At 42.1% G+C, this 20,519-nt stretch overlaps 1 protein-coding gene and 1 long non-coding RNA gene across 3 annotated transcripts in view; both read left to right on the top strand.

Moving 5' to 3' along the window:
• Positions 1-1,254: 1,254 nt before the first annotated feature.
• Positions 1,255-20,519, top strand: part of LOC146965216 (uncharacterized) — a 101,591-nt gene continuing 82,326 nt past the window's right edge. For both annotated transcript variants that reach the window (XR_015034629.1, XR_015034628.1), the window contains exons 1-2: positions 1,255-2,232; positions 15,373-15,449. This is a non-coding gene — a long non-coding RNA (uncharacterized LOC146965216). The remainder of the gene's footprint in view (positions 2,233-15,372; positions 15,450-20,519) is intronic.
• Positions 3,903-8,149, top strand: zic2a (zic family member 2 (odd-paired homolog, Drosophila), a). The gene is made up of 3 exons (XM_085764618.1): positions 3,903-5,385; positions 6,693-6,856; positions 7,063-8,149. The coding sequence occupies exons 1-3, from the start codon at positions 4,413-4,415 to the stop codon at positions 7,255-7,257; spliced, it is 1,332 nt and encodes a 443-aa protein (XP_085620744.1). The 5' UTR covers positions 3,903-4,412; the 3' UTR covers positions 7,258-8,149.

The following is a 20,519-nucleotide window of genomic DNA, read 5'->3' as shown; positions in this document are numbered from 1 at the left end:
ATAAAACGTGTCTTAAATTTTTATTTGTTTAGACATTTTTCATAATTCCTCAATAAAAAATTCCCATTAAAATAATTGAAGCCTTGGCTCACACACATTACAACACAAGACAAACCATTGCTAGAGCCATAAACGCTCAACAGTGAACCAAGACAACAGTATTACAGCGTCATGTGTCTTTTATTTAAGTGGATTTCTTGGCAGCTCCTCTTAAGGTGTCGTGGATTTATGATATTTTTTCCCCAGGAAATTCACTACACATTAATAATCATTTTCTATGATCTGTGCAGTGAGGCTGGCACACACACATACACATACACACACTTGTTAAACTCCATTTAAGCCCACGTCATATGACGGGGTCACGCCGTTTGAATGGTCCCTGTTGACAGCAGGACGTGGATCTGTCATTGATATGTCTTCATTCAGAGACACCTTTCCTATCGATCTGTGATAGCTGAGCTCAAACTGCAAACCAACACCTCATCTTCACTTGCGAAGATTTTCTAACCTGAAGGAGCTGGAGTAAAGAAAATAATTAAACTTCAAATATAAGACAACACAAAAAGTGTACAACACAGTAGAAACAGTAATATTTGAATTCCATCTTATAAAGCTGGCGGGGTTACATGTCCTGTGCCTGTTGCACGCACTTAAAGTGATTTATGAACTTGCTGAGAAGAAACTGAGGCAAAGACGTTTTATGGCAAAACTTTTCAAATCATATTCCCATTGTTAAAAAAAAAAATCAAAAGAAAAAATGTCAATTTCCATCCAAACGCCATTGTTTCAATTCTTTCTTTACAAGTGTTGAGATTATTTCTCAGTTTATGGGTTATTAACAACTTTTTTTGCTCAAATGGCACATTTATGTGACATTTGTGTTTTTAACTGAATTTGAAATTAAACTCATTACAAAAGACTCACAATCCAATGAGTGTCCTGTTGTGTCTGTGATTTTTTATTTTTTATTTTTCAAAATAAAATATGCGCTGGTGCAGAGCAGCTTCTGGAAACTCCCTAAACCTCAGAGGAGCAGTGGGTGAATTGTTTATAATTTATTGAAGGACCTCTGATTTCATTCACACTGAATGAAAAGTGACCTGATCCAAACACCCACAGAATTAACACAAATTAATATATCTAATAATAACTTTTTCCCCCACTAGTTTTTAATGTCACAAACCTTATAACCTAAAACCCTTTTTAAAAAAATTATTACAAATAATGCAATAAACAGAAACTCCAACTACTGACTTATAGGTTTCCAAATAACCTATAGCTGATGATGCCTCAGACGAAATAGGGGGACGTCTTACTCCTACCTCTCCCTCTCTCTCTCTCTTCCTCTCTCTCTCTCTTTCTCCCTCTCTCCCTCTCTAAAACAAAGACGCTTTGTCATAAACAGGGTTATTTTACCAAAAGGAGTCAAGGGGGCAACATATGTGGTCTTAACGGGTCAGATGTCAAACACCCATGAAACACAAGGTCACGGCAGCCACACAAGTAAACCTTCCAGTGTGTCAACATATTGATATTGACAGATAACAGAGTGGAGAAATATGCCCGTGGCCCCCATAGGAACACACAGTGACAGGCCATGCAGGCGCCTTTATGTGATCAACACCATTGACTTTATTGATAATCTGTGCTGCGTAAATCAACCTGTCAAGCCCCCCCCCACACACAGAGATCACACCCTGAGTAATATTTTATATGATTTATATTTTACATGTTTATAAGCCATGTCTGCTGCTCCTAAAACCTGTTGAAATACTGATCTTTGGGGGATTTTCAATAGGCTAGACCCCCTTTTCTTCAGCACACAGAGGGGAAACCCGCAGCCATGTGCCTCTACCCGATTGATTTTTTTTTTCCTTTTTAATTCTCTATCGCTTTTTTCCCTATCTGGGGAAGGTTTTGTGTTTTTTTTTCCAGAGAGAAATAAAGAACTTCTTATAGGGGTCGGCAGACGTGACTTTGAACTTGGATCAGCTCCTGCGTTTCCTGTGGTGCGGGTCGAAATAGACTTGGAAGAATGGCACACAACGCTCAGCCTGTCCCAATCCGAGCTAAGAGACACACTATTAAAAAAAGGAAGAAGGAGAAAAAAAGTTTTTAAAACGTTTCCCTGCGCCTTCAACGGTATGTGTCGTTTACAGTCCGGAGCAGCGGAGAGCTGGCAGAGGCGCAGAGCGGGGAGAGCTGCTGGGATCTCCATTTGGTGAAAATGTAAGTAAACTTCCTTTGACTTGTACTTGAATGAGCAGCTGTGGTTTATATGGCCTCAATGTATAAATAGTCCCCCCCTTCCATTTGAACGCAGATTCAGTGCCTGCTTGTGATGGAAAGTTGCCAGAAAATGAAGCGAATCCGTGTGTTTTTTAAAAAGAAAATGACTTCCCTCTTATTTGTTTGTGCCTGTGTGGGAACCAAAGAGGAAATCCCATGAAGAAAATGTTATAAGATTATATGGGCGCAACCTATTGTTTCCTCTGGGGGATAGTAACAAAGCATATAGAGCAGCATACCGCTCTAACTCAATATCTGACTGAAGACATGACTTTTATTGCTCAAACTTTATTATTGGGAGTTCAGTGGAGGCTCGACCTTACGGGTCACTAATGATTTACTCGGATCTGAGCGGCAGTTCACCGCCATAACATGTCATTTAATTGGTGCGGTGGATGTGAGAACCACCGAGGAAGCAGAACCAGCAACATATGGAACCATTAAAGAGAACCAACAACCACTGGTGGCTGCCAGTGTGAGCCACTGGAGCGAGCCTCGCCGCTAAAGGCCCAGTTGTGGTTCTACAGCCAGTGAGAAACCACTGGACTCCATATGGAGACACACACACACACACACACACACACACACACACACACACACACACACACATACAGAGGAGAGAGAGAGACACGTGCTTTTTTTTTTTTTTTAGTTGTGAATAATGAAGTGGCTCAAGAGTTTTGTCAGATTTGACTACATCTTCATTCAGACATAGACTATTATGGTCTGTCGTCACTTGAGATCTACTAATGGAGCAATTTATTACAATTTATGCTCAAATTTAACATAGACGTTTCAGCTCATTATTCAAAAACAAATGATAAATTTAAAAAAACAACACTATTTAGGATTATTACATTAAAACTGAAAACTATTCCTCCACGCTTTTACCCACAGTGCTTCACGTCGCCCTCAGTGGTTACACTCTGAAAGTAGATAAAATAACTGAACATCCTGGTCGTGTATTGGACTCAATAAGAGAAAACAGACGCCTTTATATAATTTGACATATCTCCTGCGGTTATGCAGTTATGCTGACATGCGCACTAAACATTTTGCGTTAGTGCAGTGTCATTATAGCTGATAGCTCGTTGTTACTAACTACTATATTTATTATCACGGCTACAGGTTATAATGTAGTAAAAACATGATGCAACTTTTGGTTTACAAGTGTAAAATACCTGAAGCTGTTGTGTTATATTTAAATCAAGTGTATAACACAACAGTTCCTTAAGATACAAACACAATTTCCCTACTTGCGTAAATATTCCTACTTTATTATTATATCTCATCAAATGTCATATTTCTTTCCTCTCTTCGTGCCACAACTTGGCATCAGCAGAACATAAACAACAGAAACATGTTCGCTCCTCTCTCTTGTCGTGCTCCTTTTCGCCTGCACACCCTCCCCTCCTCTTCCTCCACCACCACCTCCTCCTCCTCCTCCTCCTCCAAATGTTCTCCTAAAAGTAGGCGGTAATTATTTGTGGAAAATGGCGTTGCGCTATTAAGTCGCCAAAGCGCTACCTGCCATTGGAGGGGCACCTGGGATTGATGAGGCGCAGTGGCCAATGAGGCTGCGAGGAATGAATGAACGGGCTCCAGTTAAAGGGGGCGGAAGAGGAGGTAGAGCCAGTCCACGGAGAAACAGGGACCCTCCGCGATAAACACAGGCGAGCCCACAGAAATAAATACATACCCAATCGGAACAGCGATTTTTTGAGATGCTCCGACTACTCTCGCTCTGTGTGCGCAGAGGACACCTAGTAAGATAATTATTTAATTCTTCGAGTGCAATTTTTTAACGCAACCAGTCGCGGTCCAGAGGAGAGGACACGAGGAAACTCTTCACTTCGTTACATTTGGATTTTTCAGTCACAACTTAACTAGAAGTAAAAACCCAGTCTTCGCTAAGCCAAGCTGATTTTTTTTTTCCTTCCTCATGATCGGAGCAGCGTTTTGAACCACACCTGATATGGTGTTTCCAAGGTTGGGAGTTGAATCGTTGCGCACCAGCATCAACATTTGATTTTTTTTTCTTTCTTTCTTTAACTTATTCGCTGTAGCCTATACGAGCCCTGCGCTGATTTCAACGAAAAGATTTTTTGCTTTCTGTAATAATGTTACTGGATGCTGGTCACCAGTTCCCCGGACTGGGAGTGGGCTCATTTGCCAGGCATCACTCAGCGAGCGAGATGCAGGAGAGAGACTTGAGTTTGGCACAAAATAGCTTTGTAGACTCCGCACACATGGGTGCGTTTAAGCTGAACCATGATCTCTCCCCGGGACAGAGCTCTGCCTTCACCACCCAGGCGCCGGGCTACCCCGCTGCGGCTCTGGGGGCTCACGCCGCTCATGTCACGTCGTATGCAAGCTCTCCTTTCAACTCCACCAGGGACTTTCTCTTTCGTAGTCGTGGCTTCGGAGAATCCTCTCCGGCGAGCAGCCAACATACTATTTTTGGCCCCACGGCGGGATCCCTTCATCACTCCCACACAGACACACAAGGCCACATTTTATTCCCCGGGATCCACGACCAGCATGGGTCCCACGGATCCCCGAATGTCCTGAACGGGCAAATGAGGCTCGGACTACCGGGAGAAGTTTTCGGACGCTCCGACCAGTACCACCAGGTTTCCAGCCCGAGGACCGACCCCTACTCGGCGGCGCAGCTCCACAACCAGTACGGCTCCATGAATATGAACATGGGGATGAACATGGCAGCCCATCACCACCCCGGTGCCTTTTTCCGCTACATGAGGCAGCAGTGCATCAAGCAGGAGCTCATCTGCAAGTGGATCGACCCCGAGCAGCTCAGCAACCCAAAGAAGTCTTGCAACAAAACTTTTAGCACCATGCACGAGTTGGTCACGCACGTCTCGGTGGAGCATGTCGGTGGACCAGAGCAGACCAACCACGTCTGCTTCTGGGAGGACTGCGCCCGGGAGAGCAAACCGTTCAAGGCGAAATACAAACTGGTTAACCACATTCGGGTGCACACCGGGGAGAAGCCTTTTCCATGCCCGTTCCCCGGCTGTGGAAAGGTCTTCGCACGGTCGGAAAACTTGAAGATACACAAGAGAACACATACAGGTAATTATCACAACGCTGTGAAAGCTTTATTATATTATTGTCTTTATTATTATTTATTCAACACAAATAGCAAGGACACTGTTATTGCTTTTACTGTAGCGTGCATGTGCATTTTTATTTGTGCCTCTCCTGCCTGGACAAACACAAACGGAGATCTGATTATCAAGCGGCTATTTTAGGCAGCTAAAGTAGATAGTAAGAAAGTCAAAACAGATTGAGTAGATTTAGGAGCACATCCAGAGGAGAGTAAATTAGTTTGGGATAGTGGAACGGTTCATCTTCTGCACTTAGACGGCTGCACGGCAGCTCAGATTTTTTTTAACAGCTCTTCTCATGTAAAACATTATATATTTCTTTTTTTCTTCCTCCAAACGCATTAACAACGTGTGTAAGATGTTTTATTGTTGGGGAGAGGTGGGGGGCGGTGGGGGGCAAACTTTAAAATGGGTCAAAGGGGAGTGTGAGAGCGCGTTGCGTGCATGCACCGTGGAACTGCAATGGTAGTAAATCAGCCTCAGTTGGTTTTAATGTCGCTTGCTTCGGGATAGCTGACACTTCACATAGATTTTTTAATGACTTTGGCACGAGATGGTAATATAAGTGTGTGTGGATTTCTTTCTGTATTATAGCCCGTGTGTGTGTGTGTAGATCCAGCACAGCACAGCTCCCAGCAGCAGCAGCAGCAGAAGCTATAGTAGTAGTAATAGTAGTAGTGATAGTAGTAGTGTTTATGCGCCTTTTGTTTAGTGCTGCGTCCCTGTGACAGCAGCTATAAGGTGCTAGACAGGGCCATTACCAGCCTTTCACATTTGGACCTATATTCTTGGGGGATACATGATGGTGCCGCGCCACGGAATTGGTCAGGTGCTAATTAGATTTTTATTGTCTCCCAGCAAATGGTACGCCTTCTGTATAGGGCCTACCGAGGACGGCCTTGTCCACCACCATCACACCCACCCCCCCTCCCCTATTCTCTCCCACCCACCCCCTCTCCAAATCACTATGCGCATTATTTAGGCTAAATAAGATGTAGGAACTCCCTCCATGCATTTAACAAAAAAAGAAAAGAAATGCGCTCCAACTTTCACAACAGCTACAGTGATAATGTGAGTTTTAGAAAGTTGTAGTAAAATTGTAATTGCTGTGATTTATTTTTTTTCTTCCTACACTCAACTTTTGCTATTCGTATTTTATTTATTTTTTTTAGCCTTTCAGCTCCTTGTTGTTAACACATTCTGCCCGAGGCGTCTCCTAGTCAAATACCTGACTGTTTTCTTCCTGTTGTTTTTATTTTTTATTTCCTGTAGGAGAGAAGCCCTTCCAGTGTGAGTTTGAAGGCTGCGACAGAAGGTTTGCAAACAGCAGCGACCGAAAGAAACACATGCACGTTCACACGTCGGACAAGCCTTATCTCTGCAAAATGTGTGACAAGTCCTACACACATCCCAGCTCCCTAAGAAAACACATGAAGGTAAATACCTCCAGCCAGGAATTGTGTGCTGAATGCTCTATGTCTAAACCAGGCCTGCATATATGAAACACACATGTTAGTAGACTTGTTGTGTGGTTTTTAAATGTTTAATTTCACACAAACGTTTTATTTATGCCTGTTTATGCAGTGTGTGTCAGATTTTAAATACCTAATTTTTTTGTTTTGTGAATTTCTCCCAACCCCAGGTCCACGAAGCGTCCCCACCAGCATCAGACTCATCACCAGCAGCCAGCTCTGGGTATGAATCTTCCACACCTCCAGGCCTGGTGTCTCCCACCACCGAGACCCAAAGCAACACCACTATGTCCCCAGCCTCAGCCGTCCACAACACCACCAGCCACAGTGGCCTATCCTCCAATTTCAGTGAATGGTATGTGTAGGACTTAAGACGAAAAATGAAGCAACACACACTCACTTCACAGCACTGGAACAACATCCAGCAGGAGATTTTCCTTTCCTTTTTTTTCTCCTTTTTTTTTGTGGGACACGTGCACACGAGAGGCACACAAACATTTGTTTATTTTCTATTTTGTTATTTTTTGGTTCACCAGGGAAGATGAGGATTACCAACAGAGGAAAATATGTATCATAGTCGAGGTGTATTTCATATTGTAAATAATTACTAAAAGCCCACTTTCCCATTGGTTGTGATAGCTTGTCAGTCTTTGGTGTATAGATGTTCCTTCAATGGTAGCTATTTCTCTAACTGGACTTTTAGTGCACATATTACGATAAAATTGTACTATAATGTTGAATATTGTGATCTTAAGGCAAATTGATTGTACTATACTAAACACCTATAAACTGGAAAGAGTGCCAAAGTTAACATTTAACTCCAAACAGACCACAATATTATGCTTGTGAATGTATATTTTAGTTTGCTGGGCTTAACTTGTGATGTTTTGTGCTTTGCAAGTTTTGAATTGTGAAATACTATCTGGAAAGATTGTGAGGAAAATAAACGTTGTGCCGTTCGATTTTTTCTGTAACTACAACCCCCCTCCCCTCCCTCCCCTCCCAATCCTTTTTTTTGTAAATATCAACTGCCATATTTATCCATTTGTAATTAAATTATGGTATTTACTTGCTACAGATGAAACAGTATTTATAAAGAATGTTTCTTTACTATAAATATGTACAATTACGAGCTTAACATGGGCAGTTGTTTCGTTATGTGCTTTTGTTCAAAGTTTTAAGAGGTGTTTTCTTCCTTATTGTGATAAGAATTTTACTGCATACAAATATAATAAAAGGTGTTGCAAGTGCTAAGTATTTCTTTGCTTTTTCATCCCTTATTTTTTTTTAAAAGGAAAAACAAAATCAAATTGTGTTTGTGCCCCTGCAGTTTAGTGAGTTGAGATTTGTTTTGGGAGGTGTAGCCTGTTGTAAAATTAATCTCACATTCTTAGGAAGAAACCAAAAAACGTTCTAACTCCTCGTGGTTAAATCTTTAAGCGCTTAATTATTATATTTAGGCTTTGAGAACATTGTGGTGTTTTTTTTATTTAGCCCAGGCTTTGCAGAGCATGCTTCCAGGCCCCTCCACAGTGTGGCTGCTGTAGTGCTGCAAATAAACAAGAGATTTGGGAATTTATTTGAGCTGTGTGTGTATGTGTGTGTTAGAGTGTGTTAGAGTGTATGTGTGTGTGGGCATTTAGAAGTTTATTGAAACTCAAGCAGGAGGAGGAATTGACTTCATAATAATTAGGCGTGATCTGCTTTTGAGTTTTATTCATTTATTACTATTGTTATTTGAATTTAAATGAATAAAACTCCTTGAGAGTATAGGCTATTTTCATTCTTTCACACAGCACTCTGCCCGTGCTGCCATGGCTCTTCTCTTCCATAAATCTTATCTGGTCACTTTATAATTTCCCAGCTGAGTTACTGAGTTTATTTGAAAACAGCCCGTAAATTCAACCCTCCCCCACCACCACCACCACCCTCCACTACCTCTACCCTCTCCTCCTCCACTCGGGCTGCACACTTTACTGCACAGGAGTGTGAGTGCAGCCGTGGTGAACTTGAACTTGACTTGTGCTCAGACCCCTGTCTCTCTCTCTCTCTGTCTGTCTCTCTTGTCCGTGCTCTATAGTTGGAGGCCTGACCTGTTCGTATAGGAGGTGGCCGTTTGTTTCCCGTGGTCCTGTTGATTCGTTTGGTCTGTTTATGGTTTGGAACTGGGAGAAAACGACGAAGAAACGTTTCTTCGGATGTGTTTGTTTTTAATTTGCCGCTATTGCAGTGCTCTGACTGGAGATAATGCACACATGACTGTTAGTGAACTTTTATAGCGCCTTACACAGATCTGAGGCTCTTTGAAGAAGAAACACCACAGTCCGAGTGTGGCCTGAATTAACGCTATAGCCTTTAAGATGTATTAAATAAGACAAAGGGGTGGAGGGAAAAAAAGAAGTTAAGTGTTTATCAGCTGCTTGTGTGTTGTTGTTTTTTGGGGAGCCTCTGGTCTCTGCTAAGAGCGCGTGCTTCTGTGTGAATAACTTGCTGTCATTATTGTTATATGAGTCATGCTTCATGGATGTTGAGAAACAGCACAACACGTAGTGGGACTTGTTAGTGATGGTGGATATCGCTGCAGGCCGGCTCTCCGCTGCAGCTGCAGCAGCAGCAAGTGGCACTCTTCTGTCAGTCGGTCTGTCTGTTGGCGTGTCTGTTTGCGTGTCTGAGCTGCTGCTGTCTCCTGTTATACGAGCTGCTCACACACTGGTGTAGTAAATAAAAGAGAAGGTGCTGGGATCTCCGGGGAAGTGATGCTGATTACAAGCAGGCAGTGGGATCAATTAAAATCACTTAGAACCTACTAAAAATGATGTTTTCTTCCTTGATAAATACCTGGGATAAGTATGTTTTAGTTTCCCATGGTACACTTCATTATCAGACAATCAAAAAAGGGTAAACTCTTTTTTTTTTAGGCAAAAGAGAAAAGTGCATTCACTGAAGCGGGGGTATCTCTGTGCCAGAGGACCATGGGAGAATTATTGGTTTATATGCAGCTTATTTAGCACTTGAAATCACCTCCTTACGGCCCCTTCAGCGGCCTGGCCCGGTGACCTCTCCGGCGGAGGAAGGTATGACCTGTGGGGAGTGGGAAAGGTCAACTCCGCACAGTGTGTCGATGCCGGTTCCTGTTCGACTCCTGCTGCGCTGATATTGATCCGCGGAGGAGGAAGCGTTTTTTTTCCCCTTCCTCTTCTTCTCCTCCTCCTCCTTGTACTATTGTTGACTACACTGTACAGATACAACTCCACTGTAAGAAAACACAGCTCCACCTGCTCTGCGTTTTTTTTTTGTGTGAGATTTTTCTAGTTGAACTAGAAAGTTCAGGAGGAACTTTGCGCAATCAGAGCGACCCATGCGTAAAAGCTGCTTATCCACATTTTATTTGAATGATAATGATAATAGTAATAACAACAACAGTAATAACTGGATGCATAATGAACAACACAAAAACGCACGATTGGTGCATATGGAGTTAAAACCTCGTCTCTGAACAGCCAGGCCGTTGTCTCTCCTTATCTGACACCTCTTCCTCTCAGCCGCTGGATTCAATTCACTTTCAAAGTGGAAACCATCAGGGAATATGTCGTTTTTTTTCTCTTTTACATTAAAATGAAAGATTTTTTAAAACCTGGATTCACTACGTACAGGGATTCCTCTCAAAACACATTTTTATTGTTATTATTATAAGACGTGGTGTGTGTGTGTTCATGTAGCGGAGTGGGAGCAAATTACACCAGTGACAAATATTTACTTATTGAATCACCCACTTTGTGTCAGAAACGTTATTTACTACTATAGGATGATTAATGTTACGCCCCCGTTTGTGTGAGTGTGTGTGAGAGAGAGACACACAGAGATACAGTGAGAGAGAGAGACAGATGAGGGTGGTCTGCCATAGGCCGTATTTGGGGACACATTTATGACCAACAGCAGTTGACAGGGGCAGCGCGTCGATATTTGGGACAACATAGTGTAAAGGGTGCCTCGCTGCAGTCTGCGCCTCACCGTGCGAGCTCTAATGGTCTCTGTGTTAATTGGGGTGAAGCTGGAAGCTGCAGTGAGAGTGCGGGAGACAGGGCTGCAGCGAGGACGCGGTAATAGTTGAGGCCTCCAGGGAGTGAAATCAAGTCGGTGCGTTCAAGTGATGCCCTACAGCGCGCGCCTAGGTGGCTTTTTTTTTCTTTTTCTTTTTTTCTTTTCTTTTTTTTTTGCGGGTCCTCGGCTCCACTTGTTGATGCGAAACCACGACAACACATTAGAGCTGTCAATCAATTCAGGTGGACTCATCTGCTGCTGCTTCATCTCTCTCTCTCTCTCTCTCTCTCTCTCTCTCTCTCTCTCTCACTCTCTCACACACACACACACACACACACACACACACACACACACACACACACACGCGCGCGCGCACACAAATTGTGCACAGTTAACTTCTGGCTTCTTTCTCCTCGTAACCAAGAAGAAGAAGAAAAAAAAAGAAAGAAAAATCTATATTAGTGTGTTATTGAAATAAATTGTGTATTTTTGCATAAATAAATATCCCTCTCTCTGCCTCAAGCGCTGCACAAATAAAACTATAAACAAAGCAGCAGCAGCAGCAGCTGTGGAGCCTCCATTACTGCTCTGACTCATTTAGAATCCATCATATTAAATAACATAATTGTTTTTTCCCTCCATATGTATTAAAGTTAAGGTTAATTGAGAAGCATTTGCTACGAAAGCTTTGCTGATTAGTCAGACAACTGACTCAACTAAAGATTTCAAGCGTCATAAGGCACATTATAATGATTTCCGGCATTTGAAGTTAGAGCGCCTGAAACAAGACTACTGTAAATAAATGAATAACTTGCTGCTACTCACTTGAATAATTAATTTTGAATCAACAAACCAATCAATCAATAAATAACTATTTCTAATGCATCACAACTGTAACTCCCTGTGGTTATGAGCATTATTCCCCGTCTTTATAAGTAAAAGCACAAGTTTGTAGAAGTCTAAACAATTTTTTTTTCTTTACTAAATTTAAACCTATAACTAAAATAAATAAGTATGGAATAAATATTTTGTAAAACAATGTTCATAAACTCTTGCCTTTTTCTTCTAAATACGCTTATTTGTTGTTTTAATGTAAAATAGCTTATGTCTCGTGTTATAGATGTTATATATTGTATCACAGCTGTTTGTAGGCCTGTGTATTTCATAATAAAATAAGTATCAATATCTTTTATTTTTATATAGGGTTTAGAGAGTCCACACCCACAGTTCCGTGTAATTTCGTGTCTTTTTTTTCTCTTCTTTAAAAAAAAAAAAAACAGTTTCGTTTGTCCACGCGAGACTCCCCACTCCGGCCTCCTCCTCCTCAGTAGAAATAACACAGACAGCACTCAGAGTTTATCGGCGGGACTGTTTGGAGAGAAAACTTTTAAAACAAACGCAATATCCTCTAATTGAATTTCAACTGCTCTAATGAAATGAACGTGTCCGCTCGCCGGCCCTGTGTTATTTATAGTCAGGCTGGTGTCACCACTTCAAACAGCGGGGCCTGTCTCACCCCCCAAACTACACCCACACCCAGCACCTCGCCCCCTCCTCACCCCACCACCAGATCTCTCCAAACATTTCATTAAATTATTGATTCAATATTCAAAATGGAACAAAAACAAATAATTAAACCATAACAGGCTAAATGCAATTTAATATATTCAAGTTGCACAGATCTTAAAGGACATGTAGGTTTTTGAGGCCTGATGTGAATGAAACTTGATCGACAAACAGATTTGAATATAATGATTATGTCAGTTGTTTATTATGGTGTTGTAATATTCATGGAGGCTTTTGTGACAGGCCCTTGACTGTGAGTCCAGAGATCACTGTGGCCCATATTGATGCTATAACTTTAACATACTGTATATCAACACATTATTAACTAATGAAAATGTTTCATTTATATCTTTATATGAATTTCTTTCTTTCTTTCTTTCTTTCTTTCTTTCTTTCTTTCTTTCTTTCTTTCTTTCTTTCTTTCTTTCTTTCTTTCTTTCTTTCTTTCTTTCTTCTTTATATCTGTCTTTCTTTCTTTCTTTCTTCTTTATTTCTGTCTTTATTTCTTTTTGTCTTCATCTTTCTCAGAATCACCCCCCCTCTGTCCGTCTGTCTGTCGGTCTGTCTGTCTGTGACATGGCTTATGTTGTGTTTGTACTGAAGTAGATGTACAGTCTGCCTTTTCCTGTGCAACGCAGCCCCCATGGCCCTTTCATCTGAGTTCAGCGGCCGCCTTTTCTCACACAGATGAATGTGTTTCTGTGAAAGAGCCGGAATGGCTGTCACTTCTCCTGGCACGGCGGAGAAACAAACAAAACCCCCTTCTCCTTTAAGGAAGCTGGCGCAGGCACCTCCCATCGGACACAAACACTACAGAGTCAGAAGCACAAATAGCCTCAAAAGCTAAACACTCTCCCTTTCATGCAGAAAGCTTGGCATGACTGGTCCTCTCATGCACACAGAGAAACACAAAGTGGAGAGGTGCAGAGTAAATGACATACTTGAGCTTGACTGAGGTGTTCTTATTGTTGTGGTCTCCCTCCAAAAAGTGTTAGAATTCAACTAATCCCTCACAAACTCAGCATCCTCCCCTGCTGTTGCTTTTGCAGGGAGGTTCTCAATATGGCTCCTACACAACACCTTGCCAATTCTGTTTATTTGCCACAATGGGTAATGTGCAGTTAAGGAAGCGTTTTTCAGGTAACTTTTTTCTGCTGCAGCCAAAACTCTTCAAGACAGGAGCATCTGTACCATCAAAGGCCAATTTTCAATACAAAACCAACCAGGCACACACTGGCCCATCCACCCCCCTTTTATATCATACCATATTTCCCCTTCTTATTGTAATTATAATACTTTCTTTTGGTTTATGCATACTGTATGTGGAATGTGTATACTGTCGTAACTCCCGCCTCACACAGACACCAACACTCACACACACACACACACACACACACACACACACACACACCATCATACACTTCCTTTTCCATTCAAAACCACACTCAGCCAAGGAAATTTTCAATTTCCCAACACCTGTAAACATGCTGTTTTACCGCAGCTCCTTTGATCTTCAAACAGACCAGAGCTGTGCCCTGGGGGACACTGTGTAGAAAGGTGACTGGGTGGTGTGTGTGAGAGAGAGAGAGAGAGAGAGGGAGAGAGTGAGTGAGTGAGTGTGTGAGTGTGTGTTTTCTGTTTTATGGGAATGCTGGCAAGTAATGGAACATACCTTGTGGCCATTTTGCTTTTCATATTTTACGCTCATGATGGAAAACTCTGCGGCGCGTTCTCCGTCATTAAGATCACCTCAGATGAGGCTGAAACAAAGTCAATGTCAGGTCCAGCTCATAGTCAAGTTCAACAACATGGACCAAACTAATATAGTTTATATTGGAAATAACTGAAAACTGAATTACAAATCCATTGCTCCAGGACAATTAGAAATACCACCATCAGAAAAATAGACATGGAACTTTCATTAATATTTTTTTTTAACTTTAGGTTTAAAAGCAAGAAAAGACAAAAATAAATGTAAGAGACATGAATGTGACACCAAAACTGGTTTGTTCTGTGCTGTGTGAAACTGCACTGATCACAGTGAAAAACCAAACCACATCATCTGTGAGATGTTACTCTGAAAGTCTTTATCAAAACAGACAGGTAGCCACATCAAATGAGGACATTTGTGATTTTTGTGATTATCCGAGTTGCACAGCTCATTTGATTCACTTCCCACCGACAATGACAACAAACTGAAAAGGTCACTGCTAAAAAAGAAGGTATAAAGACGTGGAAACGTAATCAGGAAGTCGTTACCAATCATCTCCGAGCTTGATCTCTGTCTGAACATGCGTGGTGACAGATCAGAAAAGTTTTTGAATGACTGTAATTTTTTCTTTTTTTTCTTTTTTGGAAAACAATTGATGCCAGTTAACCGAGTGTTCATGCCCCCTCCTCCCCCTCCCTCCCCATCCCCCTCCCCTCCTCTCCCCCCTCTCTTCTGCTGTCACTCACAGTCAATTCAGGAGTGATCAGAAAACAAAAGTCACAGCTCATATTCAAACAGATTTATCTGACATGACACGGGAATGAGCTGAATATGCCCTCTGCATACCCCCCCCCCCCACACACACACACACACACACACACACTAACACATACGCACTAGCCTCCCATCTGTCACCTGCTCTTCTTTTCAGTTACTTTTCTAAAAAAGAAAAATGTATTATATTTTTTTTTTTCTCAAATCTTACAAGACAACCCTTGACACCGGCTTAATCTAAAGGAAGATAGAGAGGTTTTTTTTTTTCCCCCAGTAAATTCCCCTCCACTTTGAGATGATTTAATTTCTGATGTGTTGTGACATGACTGTGTTGCATGTTTAATGTCTTAAAACACATCGGTGGTAAAAGGCTGTCTGACTTCCACAGGTTTATCTAATGAGACAGAAATGAAAGAGGACAGGGATCAAACCAGTTGCAGTCCCCGTGATGCAGACTCTTATTCAGTAAGTCATTATCACTCTGATCTTAACAGCATTTTCACTGTCTGCTTCTCTCCAGAGGGTTCCATTCACCAGAGGAGACAAACAAATAACACACTGGTGTTGGCTTTGTCACATGCAAATCCGCACTTTATTTTAGTTTTTTCTTCCAGCATTTCAATCAAAACCAGCATTTGGTCACTGTACTGAATATGGGCTATTGATTGTATTTCCACTTTTTTCTTTTGATATTTTCCCTAAATATTCTGTTTTTTCTGTGAAAGTGAAGAAGTCAGGCTTTTCTCGGAGGTTTATCAGTGCTGGCCTCTCTCTGCGGGGGTGCTGCTCAGATTGCACCCCACAGACATTGTCAGTTCTCTCAGAAGAGGCTCTGGTTGCTTACCTCCACTTCTTGAGTTTAGTGGGCTGGAAGGAGCTAATTTGATTGACTTTCACCTCCATTTTTTTCCCTCTCCCATCTCTGCCTTATTCCTCGCAGTCCCTTGACAGTAAGAGACCTTTCTGGTCAGTGAGTGTATTGACAGGCAGTCAGTTAGCACTTGACATGTCAATGCTCGGTCCACTCCAGTCCTGTTAGATTCGGGGTGTTTTTTTGTGTATTTCTCATTGATGCCATTGATTCATTCGCAGGCAATCTAACAGATTGTGGCAGTGTTTTCCACTGTCTAATGCTCCACACTGCATATTAAAGGTCGTAGTTTGTAGGAGGAGGGTTATCATTCTTTCATTTAGCTATATGCAATTCACAAAAAAAGTGCAGCAGGTTGCATTTCAAATGTGAATCCTCTCATGAAAGTGTTTTGCTTTGTTGCATTTCTCTTCTCCTGCAGCTGATTGCATATTCTTATGCAAAGCTGTTGCTTTTCTTACACCCCCAGCCCACACATGTAATCCCTGCCATTTGGCTCTGAAATGTAAAACCTAACCTCCTTTGGGCCCCAGGGAAAAACAAAGTCACTATATATATGTTGATAAAAGTTGTCAGGTTCTTACATTTTCCTCAAGAAAGCTGTAATATTTTCACGTACCTGCTTCTTTAGTTGTTAGGAGGCAGGTGTAAACAAGTAACTTCAGTTTGATTCATCGTAGAAGTTCTCTTCAGTTTAGTTTTCTAAGTTAGTAATTTGTTGTAGGAGAAAGGCCAGAGAGTATAGGCCAAAAAACATGAGTGGCATCATACTGATGGATTGTGGTGTGTGTTGTGTTTGTCTGCATGTGTGTGCACGAGTGATAAGAAGTGTAAAGAGTGTCAGGGTGCCACGCGTTTGTCAGTGTGCTTCTACTCTTCTCAGTGTCAGGTTGGTGCATATATTTTTGAAGGATCCATATTTGTCTTGCAGAACATGAATATAAACATGACTCCAAAAAGTGCCTCACGCGCGGCTCTTTGCGGTTGCTCTGCTGCGGACTGACATCCCCTCCCATCTCCTGTTTTTCTCCACTCACCTGCAAAGGAGGCGTTGATGGGTGTGCAGCGCCCCTGTTTCTGTAGTGTTGGTTAGGTTTACTCCCCACCTCGCATCTCCAGAGCCGGAGAGGAGGGGGGAGTGAGGCTTCGCCTGCCCCACTGGAACTCCCCCTCTTCCTGGTCCAGGAGTGCCGTGCGGGAGCCCCTGTCCCACCAACACTTGAGACATAAATCAGACACACTGTTGACAGCAGCGTACAGTGAAGCAGGAAGATGGGGAATTACATGAAAAGAGTGGTATTCATGACAGATATTTTCACGGCTGGTGGAAAAAAAAACAAAAAAAACAACGAGATTTTGGAGGATGGGTCCTTTTTTTTTCTTTAGGGTAAACAGATTGCTGTTTAAATGCACTCACACTGAATGAGAAATTCCCCCAAGTGTTAAATATTTGGAAAGTGTCATTGCTGGCTGTTGATAAAAGACAGTCGTATGCTGCATCAGGGAGCGCTGCAGATGACACATGGAGAAGCATCCTTGTTTTTGTCAGATGCACATAGAGTATCTGTCACAATAACAGCCCCCCTCCCCATCCCCGTGCCGTACGCACAGCTTAAGATATGACATACTTAATGGAAAAGCTATATAGACAGAGGTGGTGTGAAGCTAAGAGTGGAATTACTATTAAAGCTCCACCACTGATACCTTTGGGACTTAGGCCCTAATCAGGTGACTGAGGTGGCAGAGCCCAGGGCAGGAGTAGAATTATGACGATTATGGCATGTTAGCACATGTCTGAGGGTGGAGTGGACAGACAGACAGATGAGTTCATCAGTGGCAGGATTAGCTAGCTCCCATGCTGATCAGTAACTACCACCCGGCCCTCACTATGTCCTCACGCACAGTGGCCTCTCATTAGCAGGGAAGAGACAGTCATGGTCTTTGTACATATAGTTTTTCTTGTAGAATCATTTTAAAGGCACTGAGGAGTGGGTTAGTGGGACTCTTTCACACTTGTCTTGTATGTCATGCACGCTGAACTCATAACTTCCCAGCTAATAGATGAGCATGTTGCAGTGTCCTTTCGGGTCAGACGTCACAAGCGTGGAAGGAATAAAAAATGCCTTTACCACAATTTTGATTTTGACTTTGTAACATGACTTTGTTATTCAAAAAAAGAGGCATATTACTATCAGATATAACCTTTGGGGAAGGAGGCTCTTTAACATTGAGCATTTCACTTGTCTTTCAACATGTGTGTGAAAACATTTCATGCTTTCTGACCGTGTGTGACCCTGCATTGTCAGAGAAAAATGCACTGTAAGCTGGTAGGCATGTCAAGCCACAGTATGGGGTCCTTACTTGTGCTATAATCCCAGCCACGGCCTTTTAACCCTCTATGGCTCGCCATTCTCTCCACTGCTCTCTCCTCTCTCCGCACCTGACAGTAGAACATGGAAAAACAAATGGAGACCTTGAAAACCATAAGGCACTGCTTGTTTGCCCTCTAAGTTGTTCCTTTCCCCCCCTCCTCACCCAGATAGCAGCACAATCTGTGTTTGTTTGTAGATTTACTAGAGTTTTGTTTAGAAATATAATATCTTCGGTGGAGTTTTGGCCCTTCTTAAATTCACAGCCTGGGGATGGTATTGATTTGCTGTTCACAGAGTCTGTCTCATCTCTGATAAGGGCTGCAGTTTTTTTTTCTTCTTTTTTATCCAGGTGAATGTTTTCCTCCCTGTCAGAAAGTCTGTGCATGATGAGATGCTGCGTCACATTAAACTAAGTCCTTAGATACAGACTGTTTCGCTCCTGTGGATGAGGCCCCAGAGCTCAGATTTGTTAAAAACGTCTCCATGAAATCTGTGTTTTGGTTTTTGGGTTGGGAGTCATATTGTTATTTATGCTTCATTCTCTTATTTAAAGGTTGCATAAAATTCAATCTTCATCGGTTGTAATCTGAAATTAGTTAACCACACGTCATGATATAAAAATCAATTTCAGGATTGAGGTCTGCTACCATACTTTATTGCCCTCCTACGTAACAACTGCAAATACACTGTAAACTTGATTTCACTTTTTTTTCTCTTACCTCCCACCACCCCCCTCCACTTTTACTAATAAAGCCACGTTCCCTGCTGATGGAAAATTGTCGGTTTACCTCGAGCTGCGGGGGGCCTGGCAATCAGTCCTTAGAAAAGCAGTGCCAGGTTAACCTGCTGTGATAGTGGACTCTAGGGACAGTGCCCCACCTCTGCTTGACATGCAGGGATTCTGTTCACCAATAAGAGGCATGCCTAACGCACAATAGAGTTGTTCCAAGCCTCTTCAGTTTAACGTTATAAACAACAACCTTCTGGCCAGACCTGTGCATGCTTAAAACGGTTTCATTATTTTTCATACCGTGCCTGATTGCATTTTTCTGGGGTTTTTTTCCCTCTTTTTTTGTTATTGTGACGAGCATGGTGCATTTGCTTCCTTTATCGAGGCTTTTTTCCCCCTCCACTTCCTAATTTCACGTGAATGGCTGATTGTTTTGATTGCCTTGCTACCTTCTAGCTAAGTTAACAATAGCGGCACACATTAGAAACACAAAAGGAAAAGCTTTTGAGAGTCAATCTCGCCCATCTCCTAGAGGAACTGTTAATGGGACACTTACAGTATGGGGGTTCACAAGTCTAGGATGGAGATGCGCAATCGCTAGTTGCATTTCTACACCTCTCCACTGAACTACAGGGCCAGGCTGAATATAGGGAATCGCATGGCTTGAACAATAGACAGTAACCTAGAAGTACTTCAAGTGGTTCGTAACCTGAACACGTCAAAGCATTTCTAATGTAGATGCTTTCTAAATAACAAGCTATGCAAAACTGGAGGAGCAGTGGAATTGGACAATTTACCTGTTGTTGGATTTGGATTCATGTGTATGTAAAAGAGTATTTACATGACAATACACGACCAATCATTGAGCCCACAATGCAAATTTATTTTTGTGGTAGAGCACAAAGTTTTAGAGGATGGTGGTGGGCTGCTCGGCTTTTGTTCCCAGCCACAGATGGAGCAGCAGTTTACCCTCACAGAAGGGGTCATTATCAATCAGACTCCAGAACACACTGCAGCGTCGGGTCATTTTATTCAACCACGGCTACTGTGAGGCTCAAGTGTGTAGTTGGCATGGTGTCAGGAATCGAGGTGTCATCTGCAAGCTAATCACATTTCTCATGCAAACCCCTTTGTATCGACTCGACCACATTTGATTTAATGTAGTGAATTAATTATACTGAATTGAATCTGGGAACTTATTCAGATGGGAAGAGAAGAAGTAAGCAAACTAGTTTGTGATACGTCACATTGAACTTCGCTTTTGGTTTCTTTTTTCATCCCACTTAACTGTAGCCTACTTTTCTGTGTTCAATTAATAAGAGTCAGTGAGGAGTTTGTTTTGTATTGTTTGGTCAGTAATGCATTATGTTTGCAGGCACTGTAGAGTTGTATAATAGCAATTAGATTTAGGCCTAAATATCATATGGTGGTATTAGTCCGTAGATAGCTCTGTCCAATAGCCTACTGTTGTCCAAAGTAAAAGGCTCTCTTGTTTAACAATCATGCTCTCCAGAAGATGAACCCAAATGTTTGGTTAATTTAGTGAACCATCTGTATGGCTA

Source organism: Trachurus japonicus, chromosome 21, assembly GCF_045865225.1.
Source record: "Trachurus japonicus isolate A0001 chromosome 21, Traja_1.0".
NCBI classification, from domain to species: domain Eukaryota; kingdom Metazoa; phylum Chordata; class Actinopteri; order Carangiformes; family Carangidae; genus Trachurus; species Trachurus japonicus.
The sequence above is the reverse complement of the archived record's forward strand: the minus strand, read 5'-3'. Positions and strand labels throughout refer to the sequence as shown.